The following is a 22769-nucleotide window of genomic DNA, read 5'->3' on the forward strand; positions in this document are numbered from 1 at the left end:
CTTGGAGAGCAATTTGGGGTGTCGACCTTCTTTTGCTTGGAGGAGTCTGTTACATGGTCGAGATTTGCTCAAGCAAGGTTTGGTTCAGTCGATTGGTGGTGGAGCCAACACAAATGTTTGGTGGGACAATTGGATCATTGATAAAACCCCTCGTTCCCCCAACTATAGAGTAGATTCAGTTGTGGATCTTACCCTAAAGGTCTCTGACCTTTTGGAGCCACATTCTGGTCGATGGAATCAGAGTTTGGTCCGAGAGACCTTTAGTCTTGCAGATGTGGACATTATTCTAAAAACTAGAGTTAGTCCGAACAGAGATGATCATCTAATCTGGGCTTACACTAGATCTGGTGAGTATACATCCAAGAGTGGATATAAGTTCCTTGAGATAGCAGCAGAAAGCCTTAATCCCACCCCTCAGATAGTTTCTCCTCTAGAAAAGAAGGTTTGGACAGATCTTTGGAAAACCAAAACTTCTCCGAAACTCAGACACTTTCTATGGAGAGTTCTATCAGGTGCCTTAGCAGTCAGGACAAGGCTAAGAACGAGGGGCAATAACATAGACCCTACGTGTACGGTATGTGGAACTGCTCGGGAGGATATTGCGCATGTTCTGTTTCACTGCAATATGGCCAAAGAGGTGTGGTCTCGGTCCTCGATTCCTCTTCCACCTTCAGGGTCTTGGTCCAACTCGGTTTTCCTGAATCTCTATCATCTCCTGGAGTGTAGTAAAAGAAAGAACCTTGCTCCTGAGATTGTTCAGACGTTTCCCTGGCTCCTATGGCAGATATGGAAAACAAGGAATGAATTTTGTTTTGAGCAAACTAGGAAAGATCCTGCTATTGTTTTTGAGAAAGCTACTATGGAAACTGAAATTTGGAGAGAAACTCAGGCTCCTAGCAAGATTTTGGATCCTCCTGAATCAACGGTCTCCCATGGGAATGTGGTTTGGCTTCATCCTCCTCCCTCTTGGTTGAAATGCAATCTGGCTTCATCTTGGTTGGAGAATGCGGTTTTAAGTGGAGCAGCTTGGTTGTTGAGAGATGAGAATGGTAGGGTGGTGATGCATAGTCGTCGTGCTTTTCCATGTTTTTCATCTAGTTTAGAGGCTGAGCTGAATACTCTCCTCTGGTCTGTGGAGTCTCTCGCAAGTCATCATCTGGATAAAATAATCTTTGAATCCTCGTCTTTGGATCTTCGTCGGGCTCTTTTGCAACCACACCACTATCCCCAGCATCAGGTTCTCATATTACTAATTCTCCAGCGCCTGAATGGTTTCCAGTCTTGGAGTGTGGATTTTGTTAAAACTCTGCGGAACATGCCAGTGCTTTCGATTGCTACTAGTGTAACCTCACACAATAGGCATCAATCTTATGTGGCGTCTGGTGGGCCTCTGTGGTTGCATAATCTGTTGCAAAAAGAAGCTTTGACCAAGACTTTGGGTTTCTACTCCTCCGCCCCTGTTGCTGTAAGAGCTGCCTCCTAAAGGACTCCCCCTTCTAAACGCTCTCCCTTATTGATGTTTCTCCAGGCCTGTGTGGCCTTTTTCTTTGCTGCCTAGTGGTAGTCTCTTCTGTTTTGTTTAGTTATTATTTGTTGTTTTTCCGCATTTTGTCCTCTTTGAGGTTTGATACCAGTTTCTCAGCCTCCCTTGTTGTGGGAAGGTCTGTTGTGGTCTAATCAATGAAATTCAGTGTTAAAAAAAAAAAAAACCAACCTTCATCTTGACACTTTTCTATACATTTTTAAAAATATATTTATTATGACACAGGTAAACATTATTGCTGGGTCCGCTACTGGCCGCTGGTTGCCAGTGTTTGCGAAAAGAACAGGGCTAATGTGAATATTTACTTAGAGAAACACCATGACATTTTAAAGTTAGATTATCAAATATATGACAGCTAAGATTAACGCAATCCACACAATTGAATCTGTTGCTTCTTTTTCAAGAAACCGAGTTTAGTTTATGCACATTTGTCTTCGATCCTCTGTTTTCTCTTCTAAATATACAGTATAGTAACATGCTGTTTTTTCTTACAGTTTCTTTTCTTAATACGTTTTTTTTTGAAGATAATTCTTCATACATTCTCAGTTCGTTGAGTTGAATATATAATTGAACTTGCTAGACCTAATTTAGAAACTCCAATTATAATCAACCGCTGAAAGAAAACATAAGAAACCTAAGAATAACAGCTATGCTTCGATTGATTTAGCTCCTATGAATGACAATTTTAAACCTTATCTACTCTCTCCCTGCTTGTGCAATTTTTAGCAAAACCTTCAGGAGAAGAATTAACAGTGATTATAATAGTCAACGATTCCTATTATTTGAAACTTTGTCTAATAATAACCAAAATAGCTACAGCCAAAGAGAGAGAGAGAGAGAGAGATCAATCATCTGCTGAAAAGGGTTGAAGAAAAGCAACTCTTTCTTTCTTCGCACTTCTTCTTTTAAAAGAATTATCTGAAAACATATTCATCAAGAAAGAGAATTCTCTTTCTAATGGATTCTCCTGATTAAATTCTTTTTTTGGTTGAGAAATCGATTTCTCGACTTCATAACTCACAATGTCGAGCGGGAGGCTTTGTGGCTTCACGCCAATAACGTTCTGTCGCAAGCTCACAAGATTGCAGGTTTGTCTTTTTACAATATATGCCTCAATTGTTTGTATTAGTATTTATTTGTTAACTGTAAATGAAAACTCTAATACAAACAAAAAGGTTGTAGTGTACTGTTTTCGTTGCATTTTTCAGAAATGTGTTTTCTAAGATTTGAATTTTTTTAAAATTGTTTTTGCATGTAAAATATGCAAACGTTGACATTTGCATGTCAATAATATATACCCTAATTTCTTCACTATCACGTTTGCTTTTGCCTTAAAATGCTAAAATTCTATTAAAGACAAGATTTTTGATTTGTTCGACTTTTACATGTTTAAAGTTTATTAAGGCTATCCAAACTATTTAATTAAATAAAAAAAAGTTATTAAGACTAAGATTATCATTATACTGAAACAATCAAGGGTTTCTGATGTTTTTAGGTTGCAAGAGGGCTTGCTCTAAAGAAACTTATCAAGGGCAAACACGATTTTAGACGTGCATCAACATCAAAGAACAATGTCGAAGAAAAGAAGAGTAAAAATAAGATCAAAAGCACAGCTTCACAGACACCTTCCGTTGCAGAAGCTTCTCCAAAGAGCTTTAAATCTCCAAAACAAGCTACTGCTTCAGGCAGCGCGGTGTCTCCTTTGTCGGTACAGAAGAAACCGAACACACCGAGACACAACGATTTCGAAGGTTCTTCACCAAAATGTACAGCAAATTTCATATTAATGGTGGAACTGAGAAAGAACATCTTCTCTTTCAGAGATATGATTGATTTGCCTTCTCTTGATGGTTCTTTATCTGTCACCGAGGTGATCATTTCTCTTGACATAACATCTTATTATATTAAGTATTTAAAAGTTGGGGCCAAGACGAATATTTCGTCCTGATTTTATTAAATTCTTATGTATTTTTATGTTTGTTTTGTAGATCATAACACATACAATGAAGGATCTGCAAAAGCTTTCTCCAGAGATTGTAACCATTAACCAATCTTTTGACATGGAAGGAGCTGAGATGGATAAGGTACACAGAAGGGGTTTAAACAGTTTTTGAATTACATAATAAACATTACTTTGCAAGAAAAAGAAAAAAAAGAAGTAGATAATAATTTTTGAGTTAGGGTTAGTTGTTTTACTTGATAAGTCTTGTTGATCTGATTGATTGACTCCCAGAAATGCCCCAAAAACAGATGTTGATTTTCTTCTACGAGGATCTCAGAGCCATTGGTGATTCTTGGATTATGGATAGTGACTGGATTTATCGGTCCAAGTACAGGAACAGTGGAGTTGGCAAGAACAAGTCAGATCGTCTTGGTTTGTTTACTACAACCAACACACACTTTGTTTGATAAACACTCTTCTTGAGCTTTTCTTTTTGTTTCTCTTTGCAGTGGAGCATGTTTTAGCAGCTCTTGATGGACTAATCAAGATGACAAAAGAAAGATTTGGTATGATGGATCTTGACTCTGATGGAAGAAAAAGTTTTAAAGGTGTTCCATCAGAAGCAAGAAGAAGCTTTAGAAGATCTGTGTCCTATTCAGAAAGCAACAACTCTTTTTTCCCTTCACCACTAACACCAAGATCGGTTATTCCCGGGACAATGATGTCTAGTAGTAGCTCAACATCTCCGAGTCTTTGGAACTTAAGAGCTCAAGCTTTGGATAAGTTAAGCCCCGTTGATTTGAAGCAGCTCGCTATGCGGATTCTGTCGCGTAGAGACTCAGACAGCCTTCAAGATCTTGATCTCAAGAATATTATAGAAGAAGAACAAGAAGGGAGTGATAAATTAGGAGACGACGATGAAGATGACGACTCCTCTGTTTCAGAAACAGAGCATGGAAGTGAAACAGAGGATCATAGCAAATGTTCTGAAACAGAGCATGAGATTGAAACAGAGCATCATATTGAAAGTTCTGGAACAGAGCATGTGGCGACTGATGGAGAGCAACATAAGGAAGGTTCTGAAACAGAGCATGAGGATCATAGTGAGGCCACAACTTCAGAGACAGACTCCACAGAATCTTTTCAAGAAGCAATCTCAGTAACTAAACCGCCACCACCTTCTCCACCACCGCCACCACCGTCTCCACCGCCACCGTCTCCCTCACCATCATTTCTCAATAAGAAAGCTAATCCTCTCTCACAGCCACCACCGCCACCTCCATCATCACCACAGCCAGGAGGAAAAACTCTTTCTCCACCACCACCGCCACCACCTTCAAGAAGACATGACTCTGGAGGTAATAGTCCGACCACGCCGGCACCTCCAGCACCACCGGGCAGCGGAAGAACCTTGCGTGGAAAGAGAACAACTAGCAAACTTAGAAGATCAGCACAGATTGCTAATCTCTATTGGGTTCTCAAAGGGAAGCTTGAAGGCCGCGGCGTCGAAGGGAAGCCGTCAAAAGCAAGTAAAGGGCAAAACAGTGTTCCAGATAAGTCTCCTGTTAAAGGTGCTAGATCAGGAATGGCTGATGCACTTGCAGAGATGACAAAAAGGTAAAAGACTTGCGTCACAAGTTATCTCTTTATGTCTTGAGTTTTTGACTCTTTTGTTTTTGTGTCACAGGTCGAGTTACTTCCAGCAAATCGAAGAAGATGTTCAGAAATACGCAAAATCAATCGAAGAATTGAAATCTTCAATACAAAAATTTCAGACAAAAGACATGAAAGAGTTGCTCGAGTTTCATAGCAAAGTGGAATCTGTTCTTGAGAAACTAACCGATGAAACACAAGTACGTTGTCTTCATGTCTGTTAATGATAATATATATATGGTTCTTTCTTAAACTAAACTTGGTTTGGTTCTTTAGGTTCTTGCGAGGTTTGAAGGTTTCCCTGAGAAGAAACTAGAAGCCATAAGAACAGCTGGTGCCGTGTACAAGAAGTTAGATGGGATTCTAGTTGAGCTCAAGAACTGGAAGATTGAGCCGCCACTAAACGATCTTCTCGACAAGATTGAGCGTTACTTCAACAAATTTAAAGGAGAAATCGAAACGGTGGAACGAACAAAAGATGAAGAAGCTAAAATGTTCCAGAGACACAACATTAATATCGATTTCGAAGTTCTTGTCCAAGTCAAAGAAACAATGGTTGATGTTTCATCAAATTGCATGGAGTTAGCATTAAAGGTATATATCACTGTTCAAGATATCAGACAGGCGCTTTATAGGGATTTCTTTTAAAGGATCGTTTTAGAAAAATCATTTCGTTTATAATCAATTTACCGCCTAAACGCAGACCGGTTTTTAGAACATTTACGTATAAATCAAGAATTTGGTTCTCTGCCATGAAACTGATTAGATCTACATGTTCTGTAGGAGAGGCGAGAAGCGAATGAGGAAGCGAAGAACAGTGAAGAAAGCAAGATGAATAATGTGAAGGAAGAGAGAGCTAAAAGGCTATGGAGGGCTTTTCAGTTTGCTTTCAAGGTTTATACATTTGCAGGAGGTCATGATGAACGAGCAGATCATTTAACACGACAACTTGCACATGAGATTCAGACAGATCCTGATCAAGCCGATTCATCCAACATGTCCTGATGCCAGGAATGCTGAAATCAAGAAGAAATTGACGCTTGAAAGATGATTGTAAATTTGCAACATAACATTTTTGTGGGTGTCTAGTTTTGATTTTGGAGCAATTCAAAGAAACAGAGAATCTTTTTTTCCATTTCGTATATATAATTACATGGACTGTTAATCTCATGTAGTCTCTAATCCGAGGAAGTTATGGGGTTTAAGGCTTAGAAGTTCTTAGTTATCCAAATAAGTAAAAATAATTACACGACATAGGAAGCAATCAAGCAAAGATTATAAGAAAAAGTCAACGCAGATGCCAAGAGAAGATAGGTTTCGAAAAGGAAAAAAATAAAATAAATTCAACGATAATGTTTCAAAAGAAACCATAAAAGTCAACGACATACTCTTCTTCAAGAACGTTGTCTTCCATGGTTATCTCGTTATTATCTATATGATCCTCTCTTTCTGGATCTTCCTCGATCATATCAATGTCTTCTTCTTCTTCTAGAGGTTCTTGAGAGGAGAAGGCTATTCTCTTCTCTTCCCTTTTATCTTCTGTCTCCACAATTGAAGCTGTCAACATATATCAAAGCGTTGTGATTGGAACTTGGAGTCGAATCAATCAGATAAAGACGAAACACTGAGCCATATAGTTTTATGGGTTTGGTTATAGAACAACTTACATATTTTTCTCTTTCCTAATGAAGTTTCTTCTCCTTGAAGATTAGTTTGCATAGATGGGGTCTTGTCTTCATTTACTTCCATGAAAGAAGAGTTTGAGAGTTCATAGAAAAAACACAAAGACGTTGGGTTTGACATTTCTTTGATGAACAGATCTCTCAACGTTGTTCTGAGTTATAAATTAAAAATGGCTATAGGATTTCACGAGTGACAAACTATATAGACATGTGTTTCTGTTCAAAGGACTTAAATGATTTGAATATCCCAGTCTCTCTCTATTTTAGTATTTAATGTGCAAGTAATTAATTTTTAATTTCTTGAATATACATTTCTTTGTTTGGAGTAAATGTGGTCAATCAGTGGAAAAGACTGGTCCTTATCCTTATGGAACTATAATTAATGACGTTAAAAAAAAAAGATAATAGAAAGAATCAACTTACAAAGTGACCGACCAGTTCAACTTCAACCATTGGATCACCACCAATTAGGTAATTTTTTCAACTCTATAGAAAGTCAATGATGGGTGGACTCACTCACAAGTTCATGTAAACTTGAATATGGTAATGGTATATATATATGCAAGACTGCAACATTCACTACAGTTTTGAATTGTCAAGTTAAAACCATTCTCAAATCTCAAATCTCAAATCTCAAATCTCAAATCTCAAATTCATACTCATAAGATTCCTGCCAACGTTTTTTACAGTAACCTTGCCCTCTAATTTACTAATGCTTTGCAAACATGAGAAACTTCTCATGAATTAAGTAACGAAGCTGAATCAACACTTGAAAAAGCGATATAAGAAACTTTTAGCGGAAAAAGAAAACTGAAAGACGCTTAAAATAAAAGGTTTTTCACACGAGCATAATATGTGCATAAAGAGCAAAAACAAGAGCTTGTTCAAAGTGAACTTGACACTAAAATGCATGAGCCAGTAATCTGTACACGATCAGCAAAAATGGTGCAGTGTTGAAGCTTACTACCGTCACTTTTAAGCTCCCGAATATGGTAAAATCGTATAACAACCCTGCAAGATGACATAATCATCAGTTAGTTGTCTGGTCTTCAGAAATAATCAGTAACTTTATCTTTCATCAGACCAAATGAAGATACATAGATTCATACTTACCTTAGCAAACCACAAAGGCCATGGTCAACTAATCCACATTCAACTCCAGCCACCGTGGGGAAAAAACAGTAATCTGGTGCGGCGCCACGGTAACAAGAGAGTAAAAGACTATGCTGCTGCTAAAGACAAATGAAGACATAAGAGAACCTTGCTTCAAGTAGATAAGTTACCGTCTGACTTCAAGCTCCCAAAATATGGTGATCTTCAACAATCTAAGAACCCTGTAAATATGATTGAATCAATCGTGTTAATAGATGTACTTAAAAATAATCAGTAACATTACAATAAGACTAGATTCATACCCAAGATTTGCTTCAAGCGGATTTTTTGCCAGCTAGAATGATAGAAATTTGCAACCCTCTGCTAAAGGCTTCATTAAACAAAATCCGAGTTTGCATATTCTGAAAACCAGGCAACCACGAAAGCAATGCAACTGGAGCCATTACTATCAACCCAAAGCACAAGTCGTAGAGGCGAGCCACAGATATCACTGTGTCCCAAACCACTGTCGATATCAGAAACGGTCTCAGTACTTGAGCTATGGAGATCAATCCCCAGCCCGTGGGAATAAAAGCCAAGAGACTTATCAACAGATCAACAACTGTAAGTTTAGTGAACTGCAGCATCAGCACGACCACAAGAACCGTGAGCCATATTACTAAGAACTGGATGAATCTGTATTTAATATGCTCCTTCACGGAGAATCTTTTCTGGGCATAGATTGTTGTGATGTATATCGCAGCGATCCCGATGATGCATCCCCAAGAAACCAAGTACACACCAATGCTGGTCTGACCATCCGCAATGCGAAGATGGTACACAATGCTATACTGGAAAAAGAAGAACCGAAGATCAAGTAAAATCTCCAGCAGTTTTCCCCACACTCCAGTTGTTTTCAGATGATCTTGTTCCTCGTTCCACCATGTGAACCAACTCTGATCTGCTTTGGTGAACAACCCGCCTCTGGACCAAAGCCAATTCATGAAATCGTCGAAATCATAAACTGTTTTGAGCCAATCAAAACCAGATGGGTTAAACAGAAAGGGAGAAATGATCCAGGATGTGATAAGGAACCAGCTCGAAATCGTCATTAGTATGTAGACGAGAGAACTCTTAGCCAAGGGGCTATAAGCCGCATATACCAGCAAGATAATCGCCAGCTCAATCGCCTTGATGAAGTGAGTTCGAGCATACAATCTGTAGTTCTCAGCGAATTTCTTATGCTCCACCACAAAGCCTCTTCCAGTGGCACGATACTTGGCTCCACCGTGGAGTATAGTCCGACCAAAGTAATGGCTTCGAGTTCCCAAGGAAAACGTGTAGAAAAAGGATGCGAGTTGTAGCTGCATTGTTATGAAGTCCCAAATTGCTGGAAGAAACCCACGCTCCAGGGAGTTTTCAAGAATCATAGGAAGTGCAGTGAAAAGTCCTAGCTGGATAACAAATTGCTGATTCAAGATTGCACCAAGAGCTTCATTGCTGCTACTCCTATCCTTTGCTATTTTCTCAACACCACTCAGTGCTAGATAAAGGCGACCCCACAAGAATGCATAAACAGTGAATACGATCAGCATTGTGTTGAAGTAGTAGCCAACCGTTGTGTAGAAGAAAGACAACATTCTGAAAAAATCTAGCCTGTGACCCAGTCTGTAAACGTCTCTGCTTAAAGCTTGCTCACCATTACCACTTGCTACTTTTGCTTCAAACATAGATATCTGATTCAAACCAACATCTCTTCCTTTGCCTACCTGAATGTATTCATGATGAGTCACGTTCCCACCTCTTAAAGTGCAATTGAATCCAGCAAATATATCCTCGCTAATATTTATCACTCTTGAGGCCTTGCTAATTCCACCACGGGGGATGAACCAAAACCGATCAAATACATCAGGATGACCATAGTGCATCCTCACCTTCAGTGGGTTGGCAAGCACACGCTGTCCTAGGGTTACAAAACTCGTTTCTTGAGAAGACATGAACCACGCGAGTGAAGAAACCGAACCGGTGAAAACTTTCTCACGGACTCCAAGAATAGTGGGCTTCCTAATGCCATAGTTTTTCTTGAAAGATTCCAACAAATTCCTCATCTTAAGTGCCTCCTCAAAATGGTTATCTTGATTCATATCAATTGTCTGAATCGCATCACCCCGTGTAAAGATTATAGCATGGTTTTGGTTTTCCGGTTTGCCCTCACCAAGCTTCAAGGGGCCTGGCAGTCTGATTCGATAGATCTCCACCTCTCTCTGAAGTCGTTGATCAAATTTCACAAGAACCGAATAGTACTCGACGTTACCCAATCCTAAGTTAACCTCATCAACATAGGCAATTCGAAGGGCCTCATGACTTTTCATCAGGAACAAAATCTCCTCAGCCCTATGGTCTCCTTTTGCTTTATGCTGTCCATAAACTTGGCATGCCACAACATATGTGAACTTCATCATAGCACTCCCGGACTCAGACCCCTTAAACAAATGGCCTATACCATTAGCCATTCGGCTAATTTCCTGAGAAGCTGTTGGTTGCAATATGTTATCCCCACCATCACGTGTGTAGTAAGAACGGGGTGGCTCAGGAGCAATCTGAGTTCCCATACTGATGTCCATTTCAGAAGCCGAATCAAGAAAGGCAAGCTTCTTCAAGGCACTATAATAATACATCATCCCTCGCACTGTTCTGGACAATGTCTGTCCCCTATATGAAGCCCAGAGGCGAAGATCCCTAACCTTCTGTGTCCAAATATCATTCTCGTTCTCCACTCCCTCTCTACGCATCCGCTCCACAAAATTGACCCATTCATCTGCATATATCTTTTGAAGGTAGAACAGTGTCGAAATCCCATCCTCATTCTCAGCTCGGAGCATCTCTTGTCGATACATCACTTCCTCATCATAGTAAGGAGTCAACACACTAAAAGCCAACATTTTTTCTACACTTGGAGCCTGGGGCATGTTCATAAAGAGAGAGTTGCTGAAGAAAGCAAGACGCTCCCTGGCCTCGAGATTCTTGGGCACATTATGCATTGGATCTCTAGAAGTAAGAATTGTATGTACCCGCCTTATCTGCCTATAAAAGACAACATCACCAGGAGGAGGGAGATTTATGGCATTGACAAACAGCAACTCGGTATCTGCATTCAAACTAACGGGCGCCAAACCAAGCTGCCTTAACTGCTGAGTGCTCCTCCTAATTCTTGGAAATTCCCATGCGCAGAGTTCATACAGGGCTTGCAGTATGTTCACAATCCTGAATACTTTCTTATCTGGGTCCATCAGACGCTCAAGAAGTGATATTAGCTTCTCATGAATCCGGAGTAGTACCGTCAGCTTATATACCTCAGTTACCTTCCGGCTTTCCACATTTTCATCGATTTCGTTCAACAATCTGTTCACTATAGACTCTTCCTCTGTGCCATTTTTAACAATTTTACGAATCACAAATTTGATGCTATCAAAGGCTTCTATAACAGCACAACGCCGGTACTCGCTGCTACAGATTTTCGACCAAAGCCAGCGATCAGGAGCATCACAGAGCTCGTTTGCCTGGCTTAGCGCAAGTAGGAGCTCATTGCAAAGGAGGAAACACGGCCACCGAATAACCTGAATATTCCAACAATTAGGCGGCAACTCAAGAAGCTCAACTTCCCTGTCACTGATAAGATCTTCCTCTCTAAACGTTAGGATGATCTCATTCCACAACAATGCAAACCAAGTCGCTTCCACCTGACTAGACTCGATTTTGTTGAAAGGCTGACCAATTCCATAACGCAACTTCAGCCGGTGAATAGCGTCACGAGCCTTTTTAAGAACTGTTGCTTTAGGACCCAAAAGACGCTCTTCAGGTTTAAGGTTAAACTGCATAGCACTTGAAAAGAACTGAAACCTGAGTCTCAACTGATCAATGTTCCGGATCTCCCCCAAGTGAGAAAACAGACCAATTGTTGCACCTACAAGTGATGAGTAGATCGAGTACCAGATTTGCAAATCCATCAGGTAAACCAATATAACAGGGAGCCACAGCATCACTACCGCTATCCTGTGAGTGCTTCCAAAAAACTCGTGCCAATTGTACGGCGCATTTTTCAAGTTGAGGAGCGCCCTGGTCGGTTTAATTAGAGGCCTGATTTGTAAGAAGTAACTGAATATGAATTTAGTCGCCAATACAACAATCCAAAAGATTGAATACTTGACATTGTCCACCAGACCTTCCCTCAACCCACGACCAACAAAACTCTTGCTATAGAACCACCAGGTGAAAAAGTACACAATTCCAAGATTCAGCTCTTCAACCCAGTTCCTTATGCAAGGCACAATAAAGAGTACAAGAGCCAACATCTCAGGAATAACATACACGAATACTACCTTGAGAAACACGATAATCCTGTCGTTTGCAGCTTGAGACCAAAGACCATCCTTATTTTTCTGGCTCCAAATCCTTGCGTAGAAGACCGAAAACAAAACCGTCCATGTCACAGCCACCAAAACCTTCAAAATCAGTCTGACAAAAAGCCAGAACGTTTCTCTGCCCACCAAACTATACTGAGTGCTAGCGTCAAGCACAGACTGAAGCAACCTCAATCCCGCCCAGGTGATGAAAACAGTCAACAACGCAACCTGCAATCAGAAGAATAGTTAATGCCACTATATACTAACAGAGCACAAGTGAAAAACACACTTTCGATGGCAACAACGGGAAGGCTACTGTACCTCCACATCCTTGTCTTGCCATGGATACTTAACCCTACTCGTAGCAACAATAATAGCAGCTTGCAAGTAGAGAAGCAACAAGATCCATAACCGGTCAAAACTTCTGAACACATTCCAGAACGACCTCTGCTCCACAAACCCTGTCTTCCCCACTCTACTGCTCTTAGGCGTGGTATCAAAGAAGTTACTAGTACAGTCAAGAGGCCATTTAAGGCTCTTCAAGGCTCTCTTTCTCCAGAAATACTCGTTAATGTCATCGTAATTTCTCCAGGCCGAGTGTGGCTTCGTCCCATTGTTACTACTCTCAACCTCCGTCTTAACCGTCCTGTAAATCGGCATAACCACACTCTTCAGATAAGCACAATCGCCGGAGAAAGAAGGCCAATAAGGCATCCCCGTCATGTCATCAAACTCTCCCCCCAAAACTTTGTTAAGCTCCATGGCCATGTGGTGGAAGATGTAACAGATACACTCCGGCATAAACCTGAGATTCGCAGACTCTCCCCAAATCAATAGATACAGAGCAACGTACAAAAGCTCTCGCCGGAGATTCAAAACGACGTTGGTCTGATGACGGCTATGAGCTGGGGAGGTGACGTGGCACCTCACTCCGAGGAACGAGCACCAATTGGTGTAGTTGCGGAGGAGCTTCTTCCGGAAACGACGGAGAACCGTCGGATCGAGGCCGTCGGGATGAAGCGGCGGCGGTTGGAGACGCATTTGGGAGTTAGCTAAGTGGAGGACGAGATTCTCTCGCTGGTTCCGAACATTGTCGAGTTGGAAACCGAAGAGGAGACCTAGCCAGTCCATCAAGTCCATGCGAGGTGTGAAATCGACGAACGGAGGTTTCGCGAGGTCTCCGACTACCTTAAGCGCCGCCGCCGCCGCTCTAACCTCCGGGTAACGCAGCGACGGGTGTTCCGTTAAGAAATCGTGGATCGGGATTATGTTGTACACCTCCTGCGACGGCGCGTGCGCGGTGGCCGGAGATGGCCGTGGTCTCATACTCATCGTCGGATTAAAACGGTTACTTCACTTGGAATCTTTTCAAAATAATTTCATCTTTTTTTCTTTAAGTTTTCAAAGACAGTGACGAAACGAAACTGTGCGTGGAGATAATGGTGTTACTAAAAATAAAGTAGAGAGGAGATAAGGACGTGTGTCGCGTCGTACAATAATACATGCGCCTTTAAATAACGATCGTTCGATTTCTCTTTCGGTTTTATTAGAGATGTAATCGTACGGTGGATATGAGATAGGGTGACCGTCTACGAAATGGAGACGTGTAGGGTTAGTGAAGTGGTGAAACACGTGCGACTACGCGCGTGTCAGAAGCTCAAGACAAATCACTGAGATCGATAGAGAAACAAGACAAAAACGCATTATATATCCGTTATTCGATGCTCGCTCGTGGATCAAAACGACACCGCATTTACTAGGACTAAGACAAACTGGTAAAGGCAATTACTTTATGTTACTAGCTAAGTCTAATGAGGTATTAATGAAAGTGATGCCACTTTCGCGTTGGTATCTCTCTTTTTAATCTTTTAGATTAAAATAAAAGTTAAGAACGTAATGAGTAAAACTCTTTTGATAAACTCACGGGGGAATAGCGTCTAGAATATCACAGTTGAATAAGAAAGCGTTTGGTAAGTAGCACGTTCTTTGTTGGATTTTGATCCCTAAAAAAGAAAAACTTTTAGGCATCAGTCGAATCTTGTTGTCGTTCAATTTGTCATTTTTTGTATAGTAGTCTTTTAAAACATTATAAGATGTCAAGACCATAACTTTATGCTCTTCCTTTTCTGTGCACCAACTTTATGCTCTGCCCAAATATGAAAAAAAAAACATTTATTTTGCCTAGCTATCTGGCATCCATAAACATTAGTTAGTAAATTAAAGAATCTTCATTTAAAAGTTTTCAAGAAACGGGTCAAAATCGTTCTATATAACCAGCTTCCAGCGCTCTTCTATTGACTTTTAAAAACAACCCACAAAAAAAAACAAATCCACATCATTTCCAAAATGTTCAATCCACAATCTATCCGATCTAAATTTACGGATTATCCCTAAGACCACAAATATCTTTATAAATAAAGTAGACTTGTGCTATGCTCACAGCTTTCCACATTAGCAGGAAGAAGGGGGCAAATTTTGCCACGTGGATTCCTAAAAAATGAGAAAGCGTCTTTGATTTTAAAGTTTGCCTTAGGTTGAACTTTTTGACATATTTTACGGTTAGGCTTTTGTTATTATCAAGCCCATCGAAAATCAAGGGTTCTTCTTCGTCTTCTCACATTCCCTCTTCCGTAGCAGAACTTTTTTCCAGAAAACTTAAGTTTCCATCATCTCTCCGTTATGGTCAACCATGCACTAAAACGTTCTTTAGAATGTCCTTTAGACGAGCTTTAACTTGAAACGTAAGTATAGTCTTTTCACTCCGTCCTGATTTTCAGACCTTCTGGTTTTCTGGTAATTTTTTTCATCTCCTCATGCCAAATTCTCAGAGTTGAAAGCCGGCAGGTACAAACAAATGGTTCAGACAAGACTACTTTGATTTTGGGAAGCCCGTAACATTAAGAAAGGCGGTGAACTCATTGGCGTTTATATGCTGCTCCTTGATCCAAAGGTGATTCCAGCGCAAATATCATAATCATCAAACTATTTTGTGAAAAGCTTGAGTTTAGATTATTTTGGGTTCGTTTATTGATTTAGAAAGCTTGTGTTTAGAGGATTTTAGGCTTCGTTTGTCATTGATAAGGCAATCGATTTATCTTCTCATTTTAAGTTCTCACAGACATGCAGAACCTATTTTTTTGACACATCAAATTTTTTTGGCAGACCTTACAGAACTCAGTTTCTTACAATTATGGCAGGAACAGACATGTCAATGGTAAGATATGCCTTATCTTCTTCTTCTCTTTAGCTTATGGGTTTTCAGATCTTCGTCTAAGCCATATATTGAATTAATGTATTCATTGTTCTCATGTACAGGATCTAACTAATTTCAGAAGCATTGATTTAGTTGGATGATGAACTGACGCTAGCCAAATCAGAATTACTTGCTAGCAAAAGATCAGTGCAAAGAGATATCCGGTTTAGGTCATGTGTTTTGGTAACGTGGGGTTGGTCTCATTTTTTAAATCAATCATTATACCCAATCCATTTCTACCTCAGCATCATAATCCCTTTTTGTCTGCTCAATTCTTCATCTCTAGGGTATGGATTCCGGAGGCGAAAGGGGTTGTCCATGTGTATTTAAGAGATTGATATCGTCTGTAAACTTAAAAGATTAGATGATACTGTCCGAAGAGTTTTTGCTGGTGCAGTTGTCAATCAATGAACACTATCCAAGTTCTCAAGAAAGTTAAAAGAAAAGGTAAAGAAGATAAAGAATGTTCATAGACATGGTCATGGTCATGAGCATGATCGTGGAGAACAACACATCCCCGACGACCACGATCTGGACAGGAAGATGCTGACGATTACGACGTAGGCCAAATTGGCCAACAAGTCCACGGTGGTGCACCAGGTATATCCATTCCTTACCTTACTTCATTTTTTCTACCAGTTATATTTTGGTATTCACGGTTTATTGGATTTGCGTCGGCAGCATGAGGGCTCATCACATTCACGATCCGATGAAGGAGATTAGGAGGAGATAGTTCCTCCAGGCAAAAAGGATTTTCTTGTCATGGCTGCTTCCCACCCCAAAGTCTCTGAGCCAATCAAAGCAATGGAACCAGTAAGACCCTTAGATGTGTCGAAAAAATAAGAAAAAGAAGTGTTCCTCTGATGACGATGTTTAACACGCCTATGTCTTTACTCTCTCTGACAGAAGATGTCACTAGAACGTTTGTTCCCAGTGAACAACTTAGAGTCAACATCGAGAGAGACAGAGGATTGGAGGAAGGGACGGCTGCTCAGGTCAAGATAAAAATGTTTTATCCATCTGACAATAATCATGGCAAGCTCAAGCTCGGCTCTTACGAGAGTAATATGTTTCTTGGTGCTTGCTTATATTGTTTCATTTTCTTCATGATCAATTGTCGGTTTCAAATATAGATGAGTGTTGCCTAAAGTTTCTGTTTTGCACTTCTGTTATGCAGATTACTCAGACGGACTTAGCTGAAGCTATTGGTGCTTCCCTCCTTCAGTCAATAGTGTATACGCTGTGATATCTTTGGTATCGGTACGTCTGCTAGAAATTATGGACTTTCTCTTTATGTTTTCGTACCAACGAAACCATCTTTCTTCTACATGGTTGATTGAGCAAGTAAATGTAGAATAGTGCAGAAATAATAGAAAAATATGAATTATATTTTTGTGATTGTAAATCATCTTATTTTTTATTTCTATCTGCTTTGCAGCTTATGACCGAGAGATTAAAGCCGGTGCATGTCTAAAGATTACCAAGCGTAGGGGTTGGAGTATTGTCCAACTCCAATGGAACATATATGCATAATAGTACATGGTAGTTTCACCTTGAAGTATTTTATTTGATCTCTCAGTTTCCTCTGCCAGTTAGTACAAATGACTATCATCATGGTCATCGACATGTGTGGTGAAGCTTAGCCAACGTAAGTGTGATTAATAATCAAAAGTATTTGCTTTACTTTCTTTTTTTGTTTGCTTTTGATTTTTCTCTGACTGTTGTGGTTTGTTTGCTGATACTTCGTTTTCAAACATTTTGCTTTATGGGTTTCTGGGAGATTGGAGACAATGAATTGGATGAATGACATGAATTGAAGAACACAATTCTTAGCTCAGGTAATGTACTGTTACTATCCCTTTTTGAACCTTTACAGGTTTGTCCCTCTTTTGAACCCTCTACTTGAAGTTAATGAGTGATAGATAACACCCAATTGTTATTGTTATCATAGATATATTTGGGTGAGGATTCTTATTTTTGTTTACATGTTCTTATTGATATAGTCGGAGGAGCTAATTTGAAGATGAATCAATGCTACTAGAGGAGCTAAGCTGTTGAATAATCAGGTGTATGGTGTTGTCTATGAAGGTTATGAGATACCTTAAGTCATGAGGCAGGCTACAAAGACCTTCTCTTTCTGACCTCCAAACTAACCCAATAATTTTGTCTAACCTTTTATTTTGGCAGCATATTAACTGGTTGGGGAAAAGAAAGCAAAGTGTTTTGAGACTAGAGTGCTAAGGCTAGGGGTTGACGCTCTTTAGAGGAGGATGAAATCTGTATAAAATTTTACACTCACAGCAAATTATATTAGTCATGGGTTAACTTTCTCCAGAGATATTTATTAACCTCAAGACATGAAGAGTACCATACGCTTCTCAGGTTTGTTTGCCATTCTTTACTAGCTATGCTGATATTTGGTGGAGTTAATATTATCTTATTCCTTTTTCATTTGCTTTGAACCAACATGATGAATCGGAAGCAAAGTTTAACGGAGAGAGCAGCTCTAGAAGCCAAACATCAGAACTCAGAAGTCGTATCACCCTTTGTATACCAAGGTATAAAATTGATCTTTGATTCTGTGATCATTTGAAGTCCCAACTAAGAAAAGTTTTATTAATTACACTTTTCTCTGTTGCTTCTTACTTATATATAAATAGTGTTGTGTGTTCTCTTCTCATATCCTACATGCTTATAATATATATTGGCGGTTGTCTGAGTTTGAATGTTCAAAACTAGGATGGAGCATGAGGAAGCAAGCAGTCCATAAAGAGTTTTCGAAAAACAAGTTGAACATAGCAAGGAGTTATGGGATGTGTTAACAACTGGGAAGTCCTAAGCTAAGAAAAGACAAATCACAAATTAATTACTCGATGTTGAAAATTCGGGTAGAAGATAGATAGAGATGACATTTTATGAGCTCTACAATATTTACTGTGGAAAACAAAAATGAGTTGCCCATAAGAATTAGATGAGATCGATTATTCTTTACAAGAAAAAACACCTCTAATAAATAATGAAAAAGTGGCAGAAAATCTAAATGGTAATGATAATTTGATTTAAGATATGCAAACTTATATGTTAATAATAATGTTTTCACTTTTAGGGACGAAAAAAAAACACTTTCGTATAAAAAAGAGAGTAAGCAACGCAGCTTGCATAATTAGAGAGGAAGGATACTACAAGAACAGGTGGAGCGAGGAGAAGATTGTGACTACCCATATACCTCCTCATAACCAATCACAGTCACCAGAAACTTCCCAAACAACAAAGTTTACAGCTAATACTTTTAATAGGTAATTGTTCTCCTAAATTGTTTATGACTTATTATCTACAAACATACATGATCCATCTATAATAAGTCCATTAATTTTAAAAAATCACTTGCTAAACGAATTTCATTTTTTGAAATGCCACAAAACTGCTTTCTAAACCAATTTGTGGAATTGATCGGTGAAACCATTTATGCTATTTCTCTTTGATCTAAGCAACTTTTTTTTTTCTGAAACACTATATGATCTTAGCAACTTAAAAACAAAATAATACACTACCGTCATTAACCACTATCAAATGGATATAACAAACTATTTTGAACTCATTAAAAAATAAACATACGAACCCGGCGCGTAGCGCCGGAATACCACTACCGGAATACCACTAGTAATATTTATATAATAACATTTCACATATTTTTAATTAACTTTATGTTTAAAAATATCATCGAAAAATTATCATTTTATCACAAACTTGATAATTTCAAATTTACCTTCAAAATTGATCATTTTAATATATTTAAAAGTAAATATATATTTTGAATAAAAATAAAATTATGAATATACATTATTTATTATTTCTTGTTAACATTAACTAATTTATTAAAATTTAGTTTGCTTAACTTTTGATAAATTTTTTGGTTCTTGTTTTTTACAAATTTGATAAAGTAAAATAAACAGATCGATGATACTGCATCGTAAAATATATAATCCATATCCGTTTCATAGTTGAAGAAAATAAATTAGAATATATCAAACGGAGCAGATTCAAGGAAAACTGACCCAAATTTCCAAATCCAGAAAAAAAACATCACTCTATAATTTCTTAAGGCTTCAGTTGGATAATTTCATCGTTCACTTGGATATGGATAACTAACTATATTGTAAGTAGAATGATATGTAGCATATATGTTTTAGTAATTTGATCTTATTTAGAGTTAGCTTGTGTTTATTTCTAAATTAGAATTCTTTGAATCTTTATTTGCGGTAACAAAATGAATCTATTTATTTATTATTTTTTGACACAAATTATTATTTTATTTATTTTACAATACAAAAAAATTGGAAAAAAAAATCCAAAAAAAAAACAAAAACACTAACAACAATACATGTATAAATGTAATGCCTTTACAAAACCTTGTATGTACACAGAAAGAACCAAAGTAAGGCCATCTCCCAAAACAACAACATCCTTGAGTTCTCCTAAGCGATTTATGTTAATCATCACCGCCCGTCCAAAATAGAGCTATTCCAAGACGACAGAGACACAGACAAAGACTGTAGTCTGACCTGCTCAATGGTCGGATGCGACGAGCTTCCATACGAAAACTCTCTCGAACTTCGCCAAGATCCAAACTTCATCACCATCCATGACTCAACATCTTCACAACTTTCAGCCCCAAAGACCTCAGCCTTCTCACCTTCAAACACTTGAACCACTTGTCTCATCGACGGTCTCTTCGCCGGATCAGGATGTGCACAAAGCAAACCAAGTTGCAAAACTCTCTCCGCCTCATCACTACCTTCTCTCATCACCACCATCCTAGGATCAAGCCCACTAACAATCTCACCCTTCTCCAACAACCCCCAAACCCAATCTATCAACGGCCTCTTCCCTTCTTCAATAGGTCTCCTCCCACACATCACTTCAAGAACGAGCACACCGTACGCGAAAACATCGGTCTGTGTCGACGCACGTCCTGTCTTAACCACTTCAGGAGCTAAATAGCCAGCTGTACCGACAACCCTGGTCGTCCTAATCGCTTGCTCATGTCCGTGAACCCTAGCTAACCCAAAATCACTTAGCCTAGGGATCATGTCACGGTCAAGCAACACGTTACTAGCTTTAATATCTCTATGTAACACCTTAGAGTCCCATCCTTCATGTAAATACAATATCCCCGAAGCTACACCTTTCAAAATCTGTATTCTCTCGTCACAGCTAAGCACATGTTTCTTCTCATCTTCTTCGAAGATCCACCTGTCTAAACTTCCATTCTCCATGTAATCATACACCAACATGAAGCTCCCAACCTCTTTCTTACACCAGCCTCTTAAAGAAACCAAGTTCCTGTGTTTTAACCGACCGAGACTCGAGATCTCAGCTACAAACTCCCTCATCCCATCGCTGCTCTCCTGCGAGATCCGCTTCACCGCGACTTCTACAGCTCCTCCTTGCAACAAACCTTTATACACTTTCCCATTCCCACCGACACCAATCACATTCTTCTCGTCAAACCCTTTGGTTCCAGACTCAATCTCCTCGTAGGAGATTCTGTGAGGCCAATACTCCATCTCCCAATCCTCCATCAACGCTCTCTTCCTCGCTATCTCCATCCTCCTTCTCACCACAACAAACGTAACAAACCCCACCAAGGACAAAACCAAGAGACAGATCAATGCTAATACAAACACAAACCATGTCTTTTTCAAGATTGTCTCTTTAGGTATAACGAACGAAGGCAAACCAGTTGTGATCAAACCATCACTCAAGGAGAAGTTAGAGTTACTAAAACTCCAAGCTAAAACCTTATGAGACTGTACTAATCTCCCTGTAGCCGCCGTGAACCCGACAAACATCTCCTCCTCCATAACTCCAGAGAGGTTCAGTGGCTTGCTAAGCAAGGGAGTCTTAGGTCTAATCTTACCAGCGATTTGTATAGTAACGTTGACTATGGAATCTTTATAATCAATCCAGACCTGATAGTTTCTTCCGTTGTTAAGCTTCAAGGGCTTAAACACTGGTCTCCTCTCATCATCTCCCGACCAGAACCCAGACGTGTTGGAGAAGACAGATTCAAGCGAGTTTAAATCGATTCCGACATGGTTAGCGTCGATGTCTTTGAACTCTTGGTTAGCGAAGACGTCGAACTCGACGCCGAAGACGTGGTTGGTCGGGTCGCCGTTGTTGGTCAAGTTGAAGAGACCCAGGTGCTGAGCGGAGCTTGTTCCGTTGATTCCGGTGGATGGCGCGAAGAGGAAGACGAGGCCGTGGCCGGAGAGGACGGCGTTCTTCGAAGGAGCCATGGCGAAGATGAAGGAGGTGGAGAAAGGGAGGACGGAGGAGGTTGCTGGGTCTTTTGTGCGGATGGTGGTGTTGTATAAGGCTCGGCCTGTTGAGTATGAGGTTTGGTTGGTTAAGGTGAGGACTTTGGATTCGATTGTCGCGTTTCCGAAGAGAGAGAGATGTGAAGGAGAGTCATCGAAGCCGTTGAAGAGGAAATCGACGGCTGAGATTGGGTTTAGAAGAAGGATGAGGAGAAGGGTGAGGAGAAAGAGAGGAGCTTTCATGGCGGAGGGAAGAAGGCGAAGAAGCTACGCGTGAGGTTAAGTGTCATACTTGGGGATTGGTAATGGCTTTTGAGCTAATAATATTAATGACAGTTGTTGAAAGGGAAAGTTGAAAGGTTTGATTTTTCATAATGACTAGTATTTTTTTATTCACCGTTACTGTTTAGTTTTGTTTCGTCAAAGTATATATATGACTTTGGGATTGTTGGGTCATTTTCTTGTACTTTGTTGTACTCTTGGTCTGAAAGTTACATATGAGTTATTTAATACGAAGCGAAGACTTTTGCACAATTTCCTCTTTGAACAAAAATACGAAATGTCCTTAATAAGCTCAACTACAATAGCCGTCAAACTGGAGAAGGAGACGTTTAGACAAAAACTAATATAAGTATTTGATGTAGTTTTAGATCTAGAAGTTTATAGCACCCGCATTGGGAGTCGTTAAGGGGAAGTCCTTAGAAAAAAAATAATTAAATAATTAATAGACCCTACCAAAACTTAAGGATTCAATCATTATTTAAAATCTTTAAATAAGAACTCTTTCTTATTGAATCCTTACACTATTTGCGGGTCCCCACGACATGTGGCGATCCGCGATTGGTTGATACATATTTTATTTTATTTTTTAAAAAGAAAAA

The 22769-nt window shown here is 39.5% G+C and overlaps 4 protein-coding genes and 1 non-coding gene across 6 annotated transcripts; 1 reads left to right on the top strand and 4 right to left on the bottom strand.

The window, feature by feature from the left end:
* The first annotated feature begins 1785 nt into the window (after window positions 1–1785).
* On the top strand, window positions 1786–6267 carry BNAA09G20030D (uncharacterized protein At4g04980). Its single transcript, XM_013802826.3, has 8 exons — window positions 1786–2631; window positions 3039–3413; window positions 3532–3627; window positions 3794–3917; window positions 3995–5102; window positions 5173–5338; window positions 5415–5732; window positions 5922–6267. The coding sequence occupies exons 1-8, from the start codon at window positions 2566–2568 to the stop codon at window positions 6141–6143; spliced, it is 2475 nt and encodes an 824-aa protein (XP_013658280.2). The 5' UTR covers window positions 1786–2565; the 3' UTR covers window positions 6144–6267.
* BNAA09G20040D lies at window positions 6251–7438 on the bottom strand. The gene is made up of 2 exons (XM_013804038.3): window positions 6806–7438; window positions 6251–6695 (listed from the first exon to the last, which is right to left on the bottom strand). Exons 1-2 carry the CDS (start codon window positions 6939–6941, stop codon window positions 6496–6498), a joined length of 336 nt encoding a protein of 111 aa, XP_013659492.2. The 5' UTR covers window positions 6942–7438; the 3' UTR covers window positions 6251–6495.
* Window positions 7439–7618: 180 nt separating this feature from the next.
* Window positions 7619–13735, bottom strand: LOC106366866 (callose synthase 11-like). Of its 2 annotated transcripts, XM_048740770.1 has the most exons (5): window positions 12637–13735; window positions 8236–12543; window positions 8104–8154; window positions 7934–8006; window positions 7619–7831 (listed from the first exon to the last, which is right to left on the bottom strand). In XM_048740770.1, exons 1-2 carry the CDS (start codon window positions 13645–13647, stop codon window positions 8248–8250), a joined length of 5307 nt encoding a protein of 1768 aa, XP_048596727.1. In that variant the 5' UTR covers window positions 13648–13735; the 3' UTR covers window positions 7619–7831; window positions 7934–8006; window positions 8104–8154; window positions 8236–8247. The 2 variants fall into 2 exon arrangements, with proteins under 2 accessions (XP_048596727.1, XP_013661989.2); XM_013806535.3 differs by having other exon boundaries at window positions 7934–8154.
* On the bottom strand, window positions 10521–10604 carry LOC125578812. Its single transcript, XR_007316895.1, has one exon. It is a non-coding gene; the product is annotated as a small nucleolar RNA J33 (small nucleolar RNA).
* A 6085-nt stretch (window positions 13736–19820) lies between the features above and the next one.
* LOC106366867 (L-type lectin-domain containing receptor kinase VII.1) lies at window positions 19821–22240 on the bottom strand. The gene has a single exon (XM_013806536.3). The coding sequence runs from the start codon at window positions 22129–22131 to the stop codon at window positions 20065–20067; it is 2067 nt and encodes a 688-aa protein (XP_013661990.2). The 5' UTR covers window positions 22132–22240; the 3' UTR covers window positions 19821–20064.
* Between the last annotated feature and the right edge of the window lie 529 nt (window positions 22241–22769).

Source organism: Brassica napus, chromosome A9 (genome assembly GCF_020379485.1).
Source record: "Brassica napus cultivar Da-Ae chromosome A9, Da-Ae, whole genome shotgun sequence".
Lineage (NCBI taxonomy): Eukaryota > Viridiplantae > Streptophyta > Magnoliopsida > Brassicales > Brassicaceae > Brassica > Brassica napus.

Coding starts and splice junctions, on each gene's coding strand:
- BNAA09G20030D (XM_013802826.3), top strand. CDS start 2,566: ATGTCGAGCGGGAGGCTTTGTGGCTTCACGCCAATAACGTTCTGTCGC. Junction 2,632..3,038: donor GCAAGCTCACAAGATTGCAG/GTTTGTCTTTTT, acceptor TGATGTTTTTAG/GTTGCAAGAGGGCTTGCTCT. Junction 5,733..5,921: donor GCATGGAGTTAGCATTAAAG/GTATATATCACT, acceptor CATGTTCTGTAG/GAGAGGCGAGAAGCGAATGA.
- BNAA09G20040D (XM_013804038.3), bottom strand. CDS start 6,941: ATGTCAAACCCAACGTCTTTGTGTTTTTTCTATGAACTCTCAAACTCT. Junction 6,696..6,805: donor ATTAGGAAAGAGAAAAATAT/GTAAGTTGTTCT, acceptor ATATGTTGACAG/CTTCAATTGTGGAGACAGAA.
- LOC106366866 (XM_048740770.1), bottom strand. CDS start 13,647: ATGAGTATGAGACCACGGCCATCTCCGGCCACCGCGCACGCGCCGTCG. Junction 12,544..12,636: donor GGCAAGACAAGGATGTGGAG/GTACAGTAGCCT, acceptor TTCTGATTGCAG/GTTGCGTTGTTGACTGTTTT.
- LOC106366867 (XM_013806536.3), bottom strand. CDS start 22,131: ATGAAAGCTCCTCTCTTTCTCCTCACCCTTCTCCTCATCCTTCTTCTA.